Source organism: Lissotriton vulgaris, chromosome 7 (genome assembly GCF_964263255.1).
Source record: "Lissotriton vulgaris chromosome 7, aLisVul1.2, whole genome shotgun sequence".
NCBI classification, from domain to species: domain Eukaryota; kingdom Metazoa; phylum Chordata; class Amphibia; order Caudata; family Salamandridae; genus Lissotriton; species Lissotriton vulgaris.
The window spans coordinates 757074750-757095109 of NC_141695.1; the positions used below are offsets into that span (position 1 = coordinate 757074750).

Sequence of the window (20360 nt, forward strand, 5' to 3'; positions counted from 1 at the left end):
CAGAGAGTGGAGGGGCAGAGAGTGGAGGGGCAGAGAGTGGAGTGGTGTTGTAGAGTGGAGTATGGTAGAAGACAGAGTGGAGTAAAGTGTTGTGGAGTGGATTACCATAGAGTGGAGTAGAGTGGCATAGAGTGGCATGGAGGGTCGTAGAATGGAGGCCAGAGAGTGGAGGGCAAGTGAGCGGAGAGTGGAGGGCCGGAGAGTGGAGGGCCGGAGAGTGGAGGGCAGGAGAGTGGAGGGCAGGAGAGTGGAGGGCAGGAGAGTGGAGGGGCAGAGAGTGGAGGGGCAGAGAGTGGAGGGGCAGAGAGTGGAGGGGCAGAGAGTGGAGGGGCACAGAGTGGAGGGGCACAGAGTGGGGGGCACAGAGTGGGGGGCACAGAGTGGGGGGGGCACAGAGTGGGGGGGGCACAGAGTGGGGAGGGGCACAGAGTGGGGAGGGGCACAGAGTGGGGAGGGGCAGAGAGTGGGGGCAGAGAGTGGGGGGGCAGAGAGTGGGGGGGCAGAGAGTGGGGGGGCAGAGAGTGTAGGGGGCAGAGAGTGGGGGGCAGAGAGTGGGGGGCAGAGAGTAGGGGGCAGAGAGTAGGGGGCAGAGAGTAGGGGGCAGAGAGTGGGGAAGAGGGAGTGATGTGAAGTGGAGTGGTGTGAAGTGGAGTGGCATAGTGTAGACTATGCATGGTGTGGTAGCACACCTCCATTACAGACAGCACATTTTGAATTGAAATTTGCACATAGAGTTATACTAATACAACTATACAGAGCAAAAATGATTGATGTGTGGAAATGGTTTCACCTAGAGTATGGATTTGTTTTGATCATATTAAAATATTTGTTTCCACCACACTTCATAATTACAAAACAATGTGCTTCATCTGTGCTTTTCTAATTACAATATATCCTGCATTTGCATAGTTCATTTACAGACATTTAAATTGTGTTGTGCACTAAAAAAAAACATTTTCTTTGCCAGTACCAGGCACGATTGTCACATAAATCCTCTCTCTTTGAACTCAAAGAAAGAAAAGAAAACACCAAGCTCCCTTAGAAGACAGGGTCCGACATTTGATCTCTGTTTTTAAATACAAAACAAATGGGTGGAATGCATTCCCGGGGAAGCTTTCAGAATGCAAGCAAGGAGTCTTTTTGCATCCAGACAGCTTCACTGTCTGGTCGGCTTCGACCTAAAAAGGCATATTCTAGCTTCAGCCGAATTATGTGCCTTGGTACATTTGTACACTTGAAGTTTTTTTTACGTAAAGTCCTAAAATACATAAAAAGTGCCCGTGAAACGGAAGTATACTGGCCTATGCTGAAACTGGAAGATTTCACACGGGGTTAGTGGCTCTGAAAGACCAGCTCAGGCTAGGTGGATTGAGGCACAGAGGTGTAAGACTGGTGTGAAAATGCCTGCTTGAAGAGTCCACTGCATTACACAGATAAATGGTTGTACTGGCAGTCCAGAAATGCACTGCTTGTCCCATCTACGTTGACCATCACTTAGCCTGCTGCGCCAATGTTGATTCACAATTTGGTCTTCAGCTATGCTTTCTCTCACGCTACAATAACTCCCCTGTACCTGCTTCATACATGGTTTTATTCTCTTCCTGCTTTTGACCCTATCACTCCTGCTTGAGGTTAATTCTATAAGTTTTCCCGACCTTCCAGCTTACCCTGCATCAAAATACAACTCATTGAACCTTGCTCACCCTATATACAGATGTTATTCCTTATAGGTATTTCCTCCTCTTGTTGTCCTCTCTTTCGGGTTATGCGGATGTAAAACCTTGATTCACTTTTCATAAGATTTCTAGTGCAGCCCTGCACCATATAGATCATTTCTCAAAGGCTGCCCTTACTTTATCATGCCTCATATTTGGTAATTAAACCCCAGCCATACCCCTCTGCCTCGCTGAACCCAAAAACCAGAAGAGAGATCATGTACATGCGACTGCTGGCATTGCCAATAGTGGAATTTAGCCGGGCCTGAGCAAATCAACGTACAGGAGGAGAATGTCGACTGAGACTACACCGAGTATCATGGCTACACCTTCTGTGCTGCTGCCCGGCCTTAGCAAACGAGAGAAGATATAAAAATAGGGAATTATGTCAGAGTGAAAAAGGAAGCACTTGCCTTGAGGCTTTGGCAATATGTTTCTCACAAAAGGAACCCCGCATCCTGGCGCTCTCTGGAAGATGTATACAATCTATCAGGGACGCGCTCCAGCCCCGCTTTGGTCCCGGACCGCGCCGAAGTATAGTCCAAAAACTGATCCTGGATTATTTGAAACATAGGACCCCGAAAGAATGCAGACTTTGTCTTGGAGGAAAAAACAGAGTCTGGAGACCTTCAATGGTTGCATCAACAACAGTCTGACTTAAATTGTTACAAAGTCACAAAGCACAAACACTTATAAGGGATCTAGGACCAAGGATAAGAACTAGCGGTGCCCGAGGAGAACTGAAAGGAAGGAAGACCAGGACAACCGATGAGCCAGACGGGTGACATTCTCCAACGGGGCTGATTATAGAGTTAACGGGCCAAAGTCGCAAAGCACAAGCACTTTACATGAGAACTTGGACTAGCGTTAGAATACAAGGTGTTCAAGGAGAATGGAAAGGAAGGAAGAGATGGAAAACTTATGAGCCAGACAGGTGACACTCTCCACCGGGGCCGGTCGCAGAGCAACGGACCAACGCAAACAAAGATAAGCCCTAGCCACATGATGGCACAGAACACGTGCACTTTATCAGGACTTTTAAGCTTTACGAATAATGGCTTTTTTCGTTTTTTAAATGCTATTTTACTGTGCTGATATGGTTTTAATGAACTTATGCAAATAAATAAATAAATCTAAATCTAAATCTACTTTATCATTAGTCTTCATAATAAGAAAAGAGCCTCCCGAGCTGGACAATACTTTAAATGACACTTCAGACCTGACACTTCACCAATCAACATGCATCTTCTTTGATTTCTCCTTCGGGTGCGGTCATTTATAGTTCTTCAGTTTAGGTATGCCCTAGGGTTTCAGAGTTCTGGACAGAAGTGTGCTTGTTTAATTATTCTTGTGAGAACAATGTAACATAATTTTTGTATTCTCTTATGATTTTTCCTTCTTATGATTCTGTATATATTATTTTCTCCTTTGTTGAAACTCCCAATAAAACTTTTGTGAAATTAAAAAGAAGTATGCTGGGGGGGAGGAGCTTCGCGCGGATCCAAGATGGACACGTGAGCACAGGGCTCCCGAGACCCTTTCCGCCTCCCGCATTTATCCTGCCACATATCCTGATTTTGACGACGGGTTCTACTAGCTGGTGCCCTGCTGACACGATATCTTTTTTCAAAAATTGATTTGGCCGCTGGGAACCGGACTCTCTGCATCTTGGAACTTTGTGGCCTACATCGATGATTCTCCGCGGCCTCGAGTCTTTAAAGTACCCAGGTGGCAATTGAACAACAATGGTCATTGAGATCCTACCATCGCCCCTGTGGTACTTTCGGTTTCGTTTTTGGTCACCGACTACTGCGACTTGCTGTCTGTTGAGACTGCTGGCCTGTGCCCTGCTGCTGGCCCCGCGCCTCTCTTCCTTTCGCCCTAATCCCTGACTTCAGAAGTCGGTTCTGCGGAGAGCCATTCTCACCAGATCTCAAACGGCCCGACTGGGCTCGCTACCCAACATGGAGGGCAGGTCGGAGAGTGAGAAGAAGGCCACTAGGGGCACATTCCGAGGGGGTGTCGCCCAATCCAATACTATTGATCGCTTCACCCGCCCGAAGGGATCCCCTGGTGGAGTGGGTAAAGTCTTGGATGAGACTGGGGATGGCTCTCCTGCAACGGAAGACTTGACATTGCGGGATGTCATGGGCGCCATTGCCAGTGTGAAGACCTCGATGGGTCAGCAGTATGAGACCCTGGCTTCAAAGATAGACACTGGTCTATCGATTGAAGTCAACCTCATCAGGACGGACCTCGCAAAGACCAACGAGCGGGTCAAGTCACTGGACATTAAGACCGCAAGTCTCACGACCGATGTCTCGGACCTACAGGCGGAAGTTCGTAATCTCCGGACATCAAATGACTTGTTTGCCCGTCGGCTGGATGACTTCAAAAGCCGGGCCAGGCGCAACAACGTTCGCATTATTGGTGTTCCGGAAAGTTCCTCTGAGCTATCTACGGATCTTTTGGTGGAGGACCTTGTGCTGCATCATCTCACGCCTAAGGGACTCAGCAACTTTTTCACCATGGAGCGCGCCCACAGAGTCCCAGGTGGTAGGCCTAAACTGGGTGCCACACCAAGACCTATTATAGCCAGGATTTTTAACTTTCGGGACAGACGCTATCCTGCAAGCATCACGCACCAATGGACCCACTAAATTTGACAATGCGTCGATCAGTTTTTGTCCAGACTTTACGCAAGCGGTGCAAAAACAACACATGGGCTTCACCGGGGTAAAACGGCGCCTCAGAGACATGGGACTAAAGTACGCCATGCTTTTCCCGGCTCGATTGAGGATCGAATAAGAGGAGCGTGCACTCTTCTTTGACCGACCGGAGGTTGCCAGTGACTGGCTTGATACTTTGCCGGCGCACCGTGATCGACAGGAACAATCAAAGGGCGCTGAAGGTGGCCTGGAGGAACGGGTGGAGTGAGTCCCTACCCGTGTGCCAACTATACGGACTTACAGCGGGGGTTTGATTATTCCTATGTGCATAAACTGTTGATTACCCGGGAGTGGAAGGGCTCGGGATTCTTCCTCCTCTAAGGTTTTTTTTCTCTCTTATAGTATTAGTTTAATTGGGCGACAGGCACACTGCAAGTTGGGGTGGCTCTCGGGTCTAACGCAGGGGTGCAGGGTGAGGGGTGTGTGTTCTAGGGACTTTCCTGGGGGTGGGGGGGGCTTTTTGTTTTCCTTTTTATTCCGAGGCTCTATTTCGTTGCATACTCTGTCCACTGTGCCTGTTTCTTTGTGGGGGGAGCACAGCTCACGTTTCTGGAATGGGGGTAGGGGGCTGCGGGTGCTGAGTTGGAATGTTAATGGTCTGGGTGATAGGATCAAGCGGGGGTTAGTTTCACAATATCTGAAACGTCTTTCACCGGATATAGTGTTGCTGCAGGAGACACATCTGATAGGGAATGCTTGCCATGCATTGAATTGAAGGGGATACCGTTTGGCGGCACATTCAGGATTCACTACTGGGTCGAGGGGGCGGGTGTCCTGGTCAGGAGTTCCCTCCCTTTGGAGATAGACGATACTGTGCTGGATGATAGAGGCCGATATGCGGCCATTACGGGTCGCTGGGAGGGGAAGACGATCTCCGCGCTCTCTGTGTATGTTCCACCGGGTTTACAGTCCATCACGTTTTCTGATTTGGGTAGAGTGGTATTGAACTTCCCTCAGGGCATGTTGGTTGTTGGTAGGGACTTTAACTCGGTTGTTTGTGGCAGCGAGGATCGTAACCCCCCCAGGACTCTTTTGAGATCACAGTTATGGATGAGCAACTTCCTGGATGCGCTGGGTTTAGTGGATTGCTGGAGGCAACTGCACCCTGGACAGGCACAATATACCTTTTATTCGGGAGCGCATGGGAGTCTCTCGAGGCTTGATTATACCCTAGTGCCAGCGGTGCAAATGGTCTCTGTGAGGGAAATTCTACATCTAGCTCGGGGGATCTCGGATCACTCCCCTCTCTGGCTTACGATTGATGTACAGTTGGGAGCTGAGGGCCGGGTTGCCCCAATTAACCCCTGGCACCTACGTAATCCGAAAACCAGGGCTGAGGTGGTAAAATGTATGGATCATTACTTTGCGGAGAACGTGGGGTCTGTGTCCTCTTCCATTTCTCTGTGGGAGGCCTATAAGACGGTTATCCGGGGTCAAGCCCTGTCCCTGATCGCTAGCGCGAGGAAAAGCAAGAATGAGGAAGTGGTGAGTTTGGAGAATGAAATCACAGCTTTGGAAGAAGAGTTGGAATCTGGGGTTACATCCGAGGGTTTGCATGTTTTGGCCCTTAAACAGGCCGAATACAGAGCGCTGGTGACAGATGCGGCGAGGATGATGAGTCGTTAGCAGCAGGGGCGTTTGAATGATGTTGGTGACAAGGCCGGGAAGTTGATTGCGTGGTTGGATAAGAGAGAAAGGTTGAATCGTGTGGTGCCTGTTGTGGTAAGAGAGGACGGTGAACGGGTTGTGGACCCGGATGAGATAGTCACGGTTTTTGCTCAGCACTTTCAGAAGGTCTACGCGCCGGTCTCGGACAGGCCGGAGGAGGATTCACATTTGCTACTTAGGGATATCGCGCTGCCTAGACTTTCGGAGTCAGACAGGGAGCTTATGGAGGTGGATTTTTCCACTGACGAAATAGCGCTCGCTATCCGCTCCCTTCGCTCGGGGAAGGCCTCCGGCCCGAATGGTATCCCGATAGAGCTGTACAAATTGTGTCCAGACAAGATGGCGCCGCACCTTCGCCAAATGTTTTTGGAATCGCGAGATCTCGGAGCCCTTCCCCGGGATCAGAGATTGGCGTCCATTGTAGTCATCCACAAAGACGGGAAGCCCCGTGACCAATGTTCATCATACAGGCCGATCTCGCTTTTGAACGTCGAGCCCAACATTTTGGCAAAACTTTTGGCAAATCGTCTGATTACGGTGATCAGTGATTTGATACACCCTGATCAGTCTGGGTTCATTCCTCATCGGAATACGGCTCTCAATCTTCGCCACCTTCACGGCGTACTGGCAAGGGCGGGGTCACTTCGTGAGCCGCCCATCTTGGTTTCTTTGGATGCCTCAATGGCCTTCGACACGATAGAATGGCCGTATTTGTGGGCGGCCCTCGCAAAATTCGGTTTTGGTCCCAATTTTATTGGATGGGTCAGACTTCTATATGAACAACCACTGGCCCAAGTGGTGGTCAATGCTAGGGCCTCGGAGCCTTTCGTCCTCGGAAGAGGCACACGACAGGGCTGCCCGTTGTCACCGCTCCTCTTCTCGCTTGCTCTTGAGCCCCTTGCTGCGTGACTTCGGTGGGAGTCATCGCTTAAAGGTATCAGTTGGTCCTCTGATTTTGAGGACCGTATATCGTTATACGCCGATGATATTTTGGATAAATGGCAGCTACTGGGAGGCGATTACAATGGGGCGCTCTACTCTAGATCGGCTAGGAAAAAGCTTACCGGTCCCACTGGGGTTGCGGTACGAGTGTGGGGCGCTGCGACTGCTGCCACGGGATGGACAGACAAGCTGACCAGAGCCACTCCGCTTTATGCGGCGGAGAGACTGGGCAGTCTTTGGACGACGAAGGGATTTAACAAATGGGATCTTATTGGCATCAGTAGGGTTGGAGACCTCTGGGTCAACGATAGGATCAAAACCTTCGTGGAACTCCAACGAGAGTATACACTGAGCGATAGGGAGCACTTCCGGTATATGCAGGTTCGTCATGCACTTGAATCCATCTTCCCAGCCGGTACCGCTATCCCAGAGTCCTCTCCCCTGGAAGACAGAGTGCTTGACGGGTATGTCCCTGATAGTACCATCTCTCTCATCTATAAAAAACTCATCAATGACCGCTCGGATCTTCTTGTACAGCTTCGTGGGGCCTGGACTGGTGACGGGCTGGAGTTGGGTGACGAAGATTGGCAGGCCGCAATATCATCCCCTAAGGAAGTCGCGATTCCGGCGCGCCACCGGCTAGTGCAATTGAAGATTCTACACCGCGTGTATGTCACGAGTCCACGCCTACTGAGTATGGGTTACTCTATGGATGGGTTGTGTAGACGCGGCTGCGGTATGCTTGCTACTTTTCTCCATATTTTGTGGGAATGTCCCGACGTTGTGGTGTACTGGAGACGAGTGCATGAGGTTATGGAAGAGGTTACGGGTGTTTCATTATTGCCTGAGGCCAGAAGGTGCCTGTTGAACGTTTGGGAGCCGAATGATTACAGCGTTGCGCAGACTCAATGGGCCACCCTCGGCAACATGATAGCGAAAAGAGACATAGCCCAGCTGTGGGGGTCTCAAAGGGCACCTCTGGTTTCAACCTGGAAGGAAAACATGGATTGGTGCATGTTTAGAGAAAAAACTGTATACATCGCCTGTGGGAGGCCCAAGAAATGGGGGAGGATATGGGGTCAATGAAACTCTTATCGTGGAGAGATTTGCACCCCCCCTTTTGTAGAAATCAATGATATTCCTCTGTCCCCATGACCGAGCATTCCATACGTCTATATCCTATTGTATATTACTTGCTTGCTTGCCTGCTCTCGACCCCTTCCTTCCCTCCTTGAGTTTCCTTATCCTTTTTCACATCAGCTTTTTAGCTGGGTCGCTCTCCCTGCTATCTGAGACAGCCACTTATATTATAGATATCACCTCTGATTTTTGTTGTTATGTTTGTTTTTAAAAATGTAAAATGTGAAACCTTTCATTTATCCTCCTACCATCACAAGAACATCACATGGGCATATTATATCGCTGCCGAACCCCCGGGTTGTCGGCTGATGAGCTGTGTACTATTTTTGATTTCGATATTTACTGCTACTGGCCGGCCCCTGTGGTTGTAGGTCTGTATTTGTATTACTTTTCTCGTAATAAAGGTTTTCCAAAAAAAAAAGAAAAAAAAAAAAGAAGTATGCTCTGTCATAACTGACGTTACTAATGAGCGCGTTAGCCCTGACCCCGTACTGTGCCTCCTGGGACATGTCAAGAGCATTTCAGATGTCAAGGGCATTTCAGATGCCAACCGCAAGCTTGTTGCAATGATGTTGGTACTCGCCAAGAGGTGGGTGGCAATACACTTTCAGTACGTTCTCCTCTTTAGGAGCTGTAATATTAAAAAAATTATGACTGCCTTATCAGATTCCAGCCACTGTTCTATTTCCTGCTATTCGTCAACACCGGCAGAGGGTCAAATATTTACTTCCACTTTTTAAAAACAGGTGCAGACAGGGATACATACTGAACAAATTTGCATGTTGGTCCTTGTGGGCAGAATCCAACTAAATAGTTGGTGCACATCACTCGTCTTGTATGTCTGTGTTTGCACGAAGGGCCTGTTACAAAGAATAGAAAAAAAACATAAGATGAAGCAAAAGAAAGTACATTTATAAACAACAGTATAAATTCAGAGTAACGAATGAAAGATTGTAAGAAAGCACTAACCATAAACAGAAAACCCCTGACACGAATACTTTTTACTGAAATGGTTATACATCTTATAACACTCCTGTGATTTTCTCTAGAACAGGGAGAGCAAAGGGAGGGCTGTTAATCATGATTTGAACATCAATCCAAGGCAACATGCACGCACTATATTAGATTCCCCATATTATCAATCACTGGGTCTCAAAATAGTTGGAGAATTGAAGGATTTAATTATTATTTCTCCAGTCTGTTTGACTGTTTTAATGCAAATGCCATTATTGCTCTTGAACGATATTTGAATTTATATCTGCAGACAACAGATCAGGCATTATATATTATATGAGCGGGGGAACTGAATGATCACCTATGTACCCTGCCGTCGAAGAATGTTTGTGGGATGGTTAATTTTTCAGAGGGTGTTCTCCAGCCATATTTTAAGCACAAATTATACTGTGGGGTTTAAAATAATGTTCTATTAAATGTAATTTTGCATTTGCTAGTGACGTTTGTGCTTTATCAACTTTTTCCTTAACCACATCCAGCACCATTAAATTAATTCCACCTAGCGAGAATCTAAGACCCCTTGCTTCTAATTTTTTACTTTATACAAACTTTGTGAGTAACCTTAACCCAATAACAATGCATATTAAACTGGAACTGTTCTGATTAAACATCGTGGGGCAGATTTACAAGCCCCTTGCTCCACTTTTGCCTCACTTTTAACATGGGAAAAGTGACGCAAAAGTGGCGCAAGTGGCTTGTAAATCTGCCCCCCTGAGACTATAAATGCTAGTTAGCGCACAAACATCGTAAGTGCGTCCCTGTGTTTGGGCACACCGTTTGGTTTGTCACAAAAGACAGACTCCGTTGTTTTAGTTTGGTTGTTTAATCGTTGTTTAGTAGGTTCATTAAGTTCTATTATATCATACTTTTACTTGGTGAATATTTCATTTCATATCCTCGTTATTTTCCAATACACATTTGTAGCCAAAAAACACAAACGCTCCGATGCATTTTTGGGCTTGGCCCTTTCTCAAGGAGCTCTGTTGGTGAAAATAATAAAATTGAAATACGCAATAATAGACTATAGTCATTCTTGAGCTGGTGAGGAGTAATGGTGCTACGATTACGATGGAGTAGATTGAACCCAGAGTCACTACTGTTGGAATTAGTAAGTGACAATCTGAGAAATGTTGATGTTTGCTTGGATTGTACAGTCAATGATAAGACTACCAAGCATGCTTTTGATGTCATTTCCAGCGGAATTAAGACAGCATTAATTATTTCAAAATGTGGAAGGGGGAACAAGTTGCTTGGCTGGTTTGTTTCTGAGTGCTCGAGTGGCCATAAAAAAAACCCTGCAAGTTTCCCTAAATGAGAAACAAATAAATATAAAAGAAGTGAAAATATGTGGATATAGGTATAAGACTATATGACGAGGATAAAAGCCATTGGGCAGCTAGTGTGACCAAAGAAAATACAGCATTTTGGAAAGTCAATCAATCTGCCATATTTCAGGGAATCTTCAGCGTAATTGAAGCCCAGATTCCCTCACAGGAGTGGGGGCTCATTTTGGAAATATCTACACGCAATTACAGTCTAAGAGCACATTAATAGCAGATGAGGCTGTTACCAATTGTCGGAGTGAATAACCCCTTGGCTAGATGGTGTCCCAATAGACATTTCTAAGAACAACCTAGATATCTGGGGTTCCATAATAACAATTGTTTTAAGGGCTGCAACTGGAAGTGGTAAGTTTGATACATGACACATTCAATAATTGTTCCAATTTATAACAAAAAAGACAGAGCTCACCCAAAGTGCTACCAACTGATTTTCATACTAGAGTCCTTCCTTAGGTTGGCTGGGATGATTTTGCTAGTAAGGCTGGAAAGTTAGGTGGAGGATCAAGCTATTTTATCTGGAGTACAGTATGGTTTCCTCAAAGGGTAATATACTGACGAACAATGCTTACATTTTAAAAAGGGGGCTATTCATTTGGCATTTATGGATCTCTCGAGTGCTTTTGATTGGTACAGTCACTCAAAGTTGTGATCTGTTATAGTGGCTAAGGTGGTGTAAGAAGAGATAATGCAATTTCTTAGACTATATATATGCAGGCATTACAGCAATAGTTTGCTCTCGAGTGACTGGGATTGCAATAATAGGCTATGCAAATTTACATGGTATCAGTACTGCTCCAAAGTCCCATCACACTTTGGGACACAGTGCTGGACCAAGTTTACATGCTCATTTACAGTGCTGCACAAAATCTCTGGAGGTGAAATTAGTTGGTGGTAATCCCGTTACCAGCAGATTTCGATTTTTCATAGCTTAAGGTACAAACATTTCAATATGTTTTTTCACATTTATTTGCTTTTGACTTCCGGGAGCCATTTGCTGGTGGAACTTTTTACTCTAATCCCATTAAGTAATAAAGTATTATCTCTGCAGGTTAACGGAGAGGCTGCTCAACATTTAAATCACACCTCAGCATCATTTATAAAGTCTTTTCATCTTAAAAACGTTATTAGTCATTGGCCTCATTTAAAGGTGGAAGGTGACTGCACATTAGCAATAAAACAGATGTCCTGTCTGCCCACCGCTTCCCCTGCCTCACCTTTAGTGGCTTCAACCTGCACCAACCACTGATTCCATTCTGGCCCGGACAGAAAATCTTACAAGAAGAAAATCATCCGTTTATGGGGGATATCTGTAATAATATTCCCTTATACGGACCAATAGTTTGAGGGTCTACACGTAGCAATGACATTTGTGACAGGAGATCTGTCAAGCCACGATGGCATGGCAGAACCTCCATGTTTTCTTTTCTACGCAAGCAGTCCCCGCAATGCATAGAGAGCCTGGTCAGGGTGAAAAGGTCTTCACTTGTGTTTGACAGCCCGGCCTGGTGTGGTGCAGGCGCTTTCCAGTCCACAGCAGCTGCCAGAGAATACATGATGTCCACAGTATTTGTATTACATGATGAGTCTAGTGTGGATTTTATGGATGCACCACTGAGTCAGGGACAGGGGCCCTGTTTCTCAGCATAAACCCCTTGAGCATTCTGACCGGACTAGAAGTGTGCGGCATTGAATGTCCCATATAAATGAGCAGGTTTCATCACTGAAATGACGGAGGTTTCTTCCCTTGTTGCTGGGGTATTTAGGGCTCTTTTATGCCAGATACCATGCTACATTGCAGGAATGCCACAATCATCATTTGCTCCCAACTTATTGGCTCAAACAATATCCATTAGTGGTTGATGTTTGACTAATAAATGAAAAGAGGTGAGATGCAATATCGGACCATGCGAGTCTCAAAAGGTGATCTTTTGACATTGAAGAAAACCTGCACAGGACAACATTCTAAGTCAAAAATCATAACGTTTTATTCAAATTTTAAAATCATTACAGAAGGCAAAAAGTAGTTAGTGAGATTCAAACTAGCATCAAAATGCATGTGAATGAAGCCAATTGTGAAAGGCCATAACATAAGGTCTTGCTGCACAGCAGGTAATGGCCAGAACCAAAATATAGTTCAGCAAACAACTAGCATAAATCTGCTTAGTTCAAGAGTCATAGAGAGTATAAGTATAAATCAACAAGAGGACCAGCATGAAGTCTGCCTCTGAGGAAAGTGCCAAAAAGTCGAAGTATAAATGAAATACACAGACTAGTGTAGAGTCAGCACAATTTGAAAAATAAGAAAAGTCTCCAAGTATAAATCAACAGACAGACCAACATAGAGTGTGCTTTCAAGATAATAAACAAAATGTCTGCCACTCATCCCAGAAAATGCACATTTATAGGTTTGAGAAAGTGAAAAAATACACACTTAACATGATGTGAAGTGAGAACATAGTGGTGTACTAATAAAGTAACATGACAAGAATCAATCAACATTGAAGAAATTGTATTACATGAAGGAACACCTATTTAAAAAACACATACACAATGAATAATAATGTAGCACCCTTTGGCATACAAACAAGGGAAATGGCACTGCACTATTAAAGAAAAAAAAATCCAATAAGCTGTTTAAGCAATGACTTAAGTATAGTTGTGGCCTGGGCAGCAAGCCTTGAAAATGTTCCTTGCTGACCACATATCCTGGATAAAGCTTCCTTCGAGGAACACAAATAATGGCATTTCATTAGGAACTTCTACACCAACCAGGAAACAAATTCTATTTTGCTTACCTTCTGAAATTGGAAAACACAGGAAAAAAACATGCAAATAGGAAATGCATTTACATAATTTTAAAAAGCCGCCTTATCTTTAGCAGTTTTAAAATGGATGTCAGTGCACGCAGGCATGTCCATTGCCGCCTAGTTGTCCTAACCTAAATAAACATTTTTTTGGAATTATTAAAAACGCACTTAACTAGTTAATTAAATGTAAACTTAAGAGTAATAGATGAGTTATGAAAATAGTTTTGAATTCAAGGAAAAGGTCCAACGAAAATAACAATAAATAGCCTCCCAATAACAAAACTAGAACACCTTTGAAAAGAAAAATATTTTACCGTGTTTGCAGAAGCCTCTGTCGTACCAAGGACAGTCTTTGATCTTGGATGAGGGATCAATGTGCAGGAATGGGCACTCCTTGTTGCTGCATTCACCTGCAAGGTACAAATCAGGTGAGGCAATGCCTTGCAGAATGTATGCCAGAGTAGGAGGCCAGTGAGTGATCTATCTTAAAGCAATGATGATGCATACACGAAGATGTGTGTGTGTTTACACACAATATTATGTCTTTTGTTAGAAGATGGTAACAGGTTATTAATCATGCTTTGGGTTCCTAATGGAAACACAGCTTCTTAAATTTCTTGTGTGATGTAAAAGTCTACCGTAAACTCGAAAAGTATGAACAAGCTGTAATATTAGGTTTATTTATTTAACTGGAAACTGGAAATAAATATATTGTTCACTTATCTTTCTTTTAGAGTTTTTTTAGTGCCCAGTAGAATTGAAAGGTTTGGCTAGCACTTAAGGACAACCACAAGTTGCAATAATGGAAGCAGCCAGAAAATTCAAAATACCCTACACTTTGAACCAAAGCTCGGTTGGCACCAATCAAGTTAAACTAGTGAGCATAACCCTACCTAGAAGAGCTTCCTTGTCTCTTCCAGCCAACCATCTATCCGTTCATCCATTCACCATTCCATCCACACGTTGAGTCCACTATTTCACTTTTATGTTCTGTCACCCAAGATTCAAACTTTCATCATTCGAACTATCCATTGGCCATTCCATCCATCCGTTCATACATCCATCATCCAGTGCTTAATTTGAGTGCTAAGCACCGGCACTTAATTGGTTTTGGATGCTCAGCACCGCACCTAATTGTCAACACCATACATAGTACAGTCTACCACATGGTGACGCTGCTCATCTAATTTAGAGATGAGCAGAACAACGGTTATATAGAAATACGACATATATTACAATCGCTAATTACCTGCCTCCCCAGCCATTCCTTAACCTTTGGGGACTTGGAATAATCTGAACTGTTTCAATTACATGTGAGAGAGATGGTTAGTAGTTTTGGCAGTGATGACAAGGGCGATGCTGCAAGCTGCAGTGGCCTCCAGGTCAGAGCCTATTATTTTTTGGAACAATGGTCCTTAGCATAACATTTATAAACAAAAAGAAATGCTATATAGACCTTAATGGGTACTATAGTATTTCGATGCCCAGCCGGACAAAGAATTTTAATTTTCAGAATAAAAGTATTTTTTGTTACATTAGAGCATGGGTACTCACAAACTTTATCTCGGGGGCCAAAAGTACAGTCTGGTATGTGGCCGAGGGCCGCACTGATGGGCCGGCAGGTGGGGGGCGGCGTTGGTGGGGCAGGGGCAGTGGGGGCGGGGCTACTAGAGTCAAGACAAATCACCACCTTTTCAAAACATTACTTGAAAGTGCTGTATTTCAAAGGCAGATGTAACTACAAAGCGACAAGGAAGAGGCAAGACGGTTGGTTAAGTCTGTACTGTAGTGTAATGTTGCATGTATTCACCTCCATTGGTTCCTCTCTTCTCTCCGCCTACTTTGACTTTAATGCATTCAGAATTATTTATTGCACCATGGTGGGCAATGGGCACAAGGCTGATACACACTCACATACACACACAAGCATGCAAACACATGTTGTGTATATGCACACACACACTCACTCACATACATACACAAAGTATTTGAGGCATTCCAGTTTTTATTTTTATACTTCACTCCCACTGCCAGGGGTTGCATCTCCCCTCCTTTGCATGGCTGGAATACTGCAGGCAAAGTTAGTATTGGCATTCTAAGGAGGAGGGAGATAAATATGTGCATGCCTCAAGCAAATGGGTGAAGGAGCGATTGTGTGTGGGTTGCGTGAGCAGGGTAAGGAGGCAGAGAGGACCATAGATTGAGTTTTGGGCAGTTAACAAAAAAAGCAGAGAGAGTTAATGGATGTGCTTTGAGCAACTGAGGGGACAGAAAAGGGGGCATCACATGTTCTTTCTGGATGTGGAAAGAAGGCGATGGGAGCCACTGGGTGGGCCTCAGAAGCCGAGAGAGGAATGGAGATGGTCATTGGATGTGTTTCAGTTTATACAGAGGATTAAGGGGGACATTGTGCATGCTTTGATAGGTAAGATATGGAAGGGCAGAGGGGTCCTACACTGTGCTTGACAGCCAATAAAGGATATGGAAGGGCTCCATTGGGTGTGCTTGCTGTAACTGTGAAAAGGGAGCAAAGGGGCCACTAAGAGTACTTCAAGTGGCTGAGAGGATGGTAAAGAAAGGGGGATAGACAGGAGTGCCTCTGGGGGCTGGCTAAGGATAGTTGGATTAGAAATCTTTGATGTCAGGAGAGGTGGAGGGATGGGCAGGCTCTCATCTGCCAGACGCTTCCCTTCAGGTGAAGGTAAATATCTGACAAATTCTAATAAATGCAGACTTCAGTACAGAACTGAAAATGTTGCAGTACAATTCACCATTTTCTTGGGCATACTCAGAATATGGGGCATGTCACTCATCTGATAAGTGCCCCACAGGGCCAGCCCTGGGTATAGGGGAGCTGGGCCCAGGCACGGGGCGCCAATATTCTGAGGGGTGCAGCAGGGAGCTACCTGATAATGTCATGCAAACAGCAGTTCCTTCATGCCACCTGGTCTCAATCAGTTCCCTATAAAGACTTTGTAATCAGCCTTTAATGTACCTCAGCGTAATTGTTAGCCCCCCATCGATCCCCTGCTCTCCCCGATCTCCCGCATACCTCAGCCGTCACACCGCAATGACCCACTGACCAGGGCACTGTCCCAGTCAATTCTGATGTAGGGCCGGCCCTCCTCCCAGGTGTTGATATTGACCAGGCGCAGTAAATACCCCACCACCACCAGCCTCACTCATAATCAAGCCCAAGGTAGTCTTGAAACAGAGGCATCCATCACAAGGGGGAATTTAACTCGAAACCTTAGCCAAATTCTGGTTTGCGCAGGGATTGGAAATCTGATTACACGCCAACCCAATATGCATTAAGTTTCAATACATGCAGTAGTATGGAAAGCATCAAACACTCCTGTTATTCTTAATTTTACATAGATAAACTTAGAATAAGAGTATTTATCGTATCCATACAGGCTCATCCATAATGAGGGTCAGAGTATATTATCACAATATGGAAGTAAATGTCTATTACAGTTAAAACAGAATCAATGGTCCGCCCGTGTAAACCTAGATATCATTAAAGAATGCCGTTGATAATGACATGATAAAAGCATACCTTGACAGAAAGAGTTCAAAGCACTTTTTAAATAGAAAGCATATTGAAGTCAGAACTTTTAAACCGTTTTCCGAGCTCTGGACTGAGCACCAAGCTCTTTATGGCTGGTTGAGTAAGGTGCTACTCCTTTTCTGTGGATGGTCGGATGACAGTGATCAGTGATGTGTCCACTCAAAGTTGTGTGAAATAATAATTTGTGCTAGACCCTGTCTAGATACAGTAGCATGTAACTGGATTTATGCGTGGAATGACCTGCAAAAGGCATATGAAGGATAGCTTTGCATTTTGCTTATACAAACCAGAGTGTTTTGCTAACTGCAAGGTTGTTTAAACATGACTTCCGGAAGAGAAGGTCTGATTACTGAAAGCACATTGAAGCAGAAAACATTTTGAAGTGAAAAGCCACTGGATACAAACCAAACCTTACAACCAGGGGCACTTTTATTGAAAAACGCCTTCGAACTGTATCTGAAATGTGATATTTAAGTGCCGAGGAGTAATAGTAATTGTTTCTGCGCCATCTTCTACTGGTGATTCCAAGAGAGGGTGAGGAGGGGGGGGGGGGGGGGGGGGGGGGTCGCAGGCTGGTCGAATCTACGGGATGCCCCCTGCTGCAGTCCTCAAAGGCCGCATACGCCATTGAAAAGAGCAGGCTCTGGGTGGCAACGTCATCGGCAGAAGCAGCAGGAAGCTTTCCAAAAGGCCCTTTTAAAGTCAGCTGTGAATGTGCAACAGTTGACTTTAAAGGGGCCTTTGCTTCCTGCCAGTGCCAGGCGTGCAAAGTCACCGAGGCTCTCGAGAACCACAAAAGAGGGGCGCTCGAGAATAAGCAGGGAAGTTATTTTCACTCACATATTCCAGCAGCTCTCTTTTGTTTAAACTGAGCGCCTCGGGCAGCCCGGCTGCTACAAATGTGGTTTGGTGAAACAGGTCCGCGGGCCGCATACAAAGGTCTGCCGGGCCGTCACTGGCCCGCGGGCCGTACTTTGAGTTCCACAGCATTAGAGACAAGAACAATATAACGGGACACAATACTGCATTTCTTTTTGTGTATAAATGTTATGCTAAGGACCATTGTTCCAGTAAATAATTGACTCCCAGGGTCCTTAGTCACTCTTCGCGACCGCTTGTTTGTTCAAAATAGACTCCAGGTCAGAGCCTGGCACTTAATATTTTACAAATTAAGCACTGCCATCATCTATGCATTAATTTATCCATACATCCACCCACACATACATACATACATCGATCATTTTACTTACCCATCCATCAACACAAGCTTTTATCCATAAATTGACCCTTTGTCCATTCACTTATCCATCATCCATCCTCTCAGATTTCCATGTACTATGCCACCCATCATCGGCTCAGATTTTCATTTACTTTTCTATCCTTTCACACAACATCCATCCTCTGATTTCCATTTACTTTGCCTTCCGTTCACCCACCCATCCTTTCATCATCTCATATTTCATTTACACAGACATTTACTCAGACATCCATTCATCCATCCATTCATCCATGTTGTTAATATATACTTTGCAGCGCGCAGCTGCAAGAGTTTTTTTGTTTGTTTCTCTCTCATAAGTACGGACCCTCTCACAAAATGGAAAATCTTGGCTTGTCTTACACTAGAGAGGAAGTTGACGCTATCCTGAATGACAACTCACTGTTTTCAGACCCCTTGATATCCCAAGCAATTGCCAAGACAACGGAATGGGACAAGCTTGGGGAACAAAAACGTAGTCGCATTAGGGCTATTTTGCATGGCACCATGCTGAAAGAGTATCTAAATAATAATTTGGCACCTAAGGGACTTTTAGTCACCAATGCCCAGAGAATTTTTCTCGATGATGCAGTGTTCAGGAAGGAATGGGCGCAGATTGCCTGGCACTGCACGTGGGATTGGGCTATATTAATTATAAAAACTGCCCTTCGCTCGTCAGAAGCATTAATGGTCGAGATTCAGCAGACAGAAAGTCACTTTAGAGCCACCCCAGCGGGTTATAAAAAACGGTTGGAAGATCTAAATAAAGAAGTAAACGAGTACAAAGAGAACTTGTCCCAGTCTAAAGCCCAGAAATTCAAGAAAGACTTGAAGCGGTGGTCTTATGTTAAGGTCTATCCCTATTCCAGTCCTGACTTCATACCCCCACACATGACTGATGATAACTCTGATACATCAGGGGACTCCAACACTAGCGGGTCATCCACAGGCAGTACCGGGAATAAAAGGGGAGGACGAGGTAGGGGAAGAGGCAGAGGTTATCAGACTCAAGGATGGCCACCTTACCAACAAGGGACCAACTTCCACCCCAGTATGTACCTCCAGCCACAACAGTTTCCACCTATGATGGGTTGGAATCCACCGTTTGGACCACCCCCACATCCACAGTACTACCCAAACATGTTTCCCCAGCAACGTTTTTAGGGGGAGGCCGGAGCAGAGGGGGCAGACGGAAAGGCACCAACCAGGTTCATTGGGACCAGACGGAAGCTGTGGGCGACAACACCCGCAGCAAAACACAAGACCAGAGAGCGGGCACAAGCAATCAAAGACTCTAGTCACCAATCTGTCTTCGGTCACACTGACCCCGATTGAGATGAATATTTTGGAAAAAGGTATCGGTTTTGTGCCGACCCCTAGATTAGACCGTTTCAGGCTGCACTGCGAGCTGACCGAGTTTTTTCGCAAACTTAGACTCAAAAGTTTCTTTGAACAACAACAAACACAAGAATCCTCACAAGACTCTCAAAGTGACACGCTGTTTAGATTGAGATCCAAATTTCACCCCCCTTCCAAACATGGTACCACCAGAGATACTGACTTTCGAGAAAGCGGTCATTACTGAAGTAGAGTCACTTACAGAACCAACTCCTTTTAAGAACCTTACGGGAGCAGAATTTCAAGCAATTCAGTCTCTACAGAATAACAACAAAATCGTAATTAAAAGTGCAGACAAGGGAGGGGTATAGTGATACAGAATTGGGAAGATTCCGACATGGAATGTCGCAGTCTTCTGAATAATCAGACCGATTACATCCCTCTACAAGAAGATCCTTCTGAGAGTTTGGAAATAGAAATATTGGAACTAGTGACTGCGGCTGAATATGAAGGCAGTATTAACAAGCATGAGGCAGATTTCCTTACCACTACTGAGAGTAAAATTCCTTATTTTTATACTCTCCCAAAAACTCATAAGGGCGTTCTACCTACACCCGGCGTCCAATCGTTTCTGGTTTGGATTCAATACTCTAACCGCTCTCTAAATATTGTGACTTCTTTTTGAGACCGATTATTGAATCTACGAGCACTTACATGAAGGACACAAAGAGCTTACTGGCTATGTTGCAGGCAATCGTGTTACCAGATGATCCTTGTTTTCTGGTGACTCTCGACATCGAGTGTCTGTATACCTGCATACTGCAGGATGCAACAATTG

At 45.1% G+C, this 20360-nt stretch overlaps 1 protein-coding gene across 1 annotated transcript in view; it reads right to left on the bottom strand.

The window, feature by feature from the left end:
- The window catches only part of CPSF4L (cleavage and polyadenylation specific factor 4 like), a 208088-nt gene that overhangs the window by 104767 nt on the left and 82961 nt on the right, over positions 1 to 20360 (bottom strand). The window contains exons 4-5 of the mRNA XM_086928781.1: positions 13673 to 13768; positions 8961 to 9054 (exon numbers count right to left, since the gene is read on the bottom strand). Coding sequence (XP_086784907.1) covers positions 8961 to 9054; positions 13673 to 13768 — 190 coding nt within the window. The remainder of the gene's footprint in view (positions 1 to 8960; positions 9055 to 13672; positions 13769 to 20360) is intronic.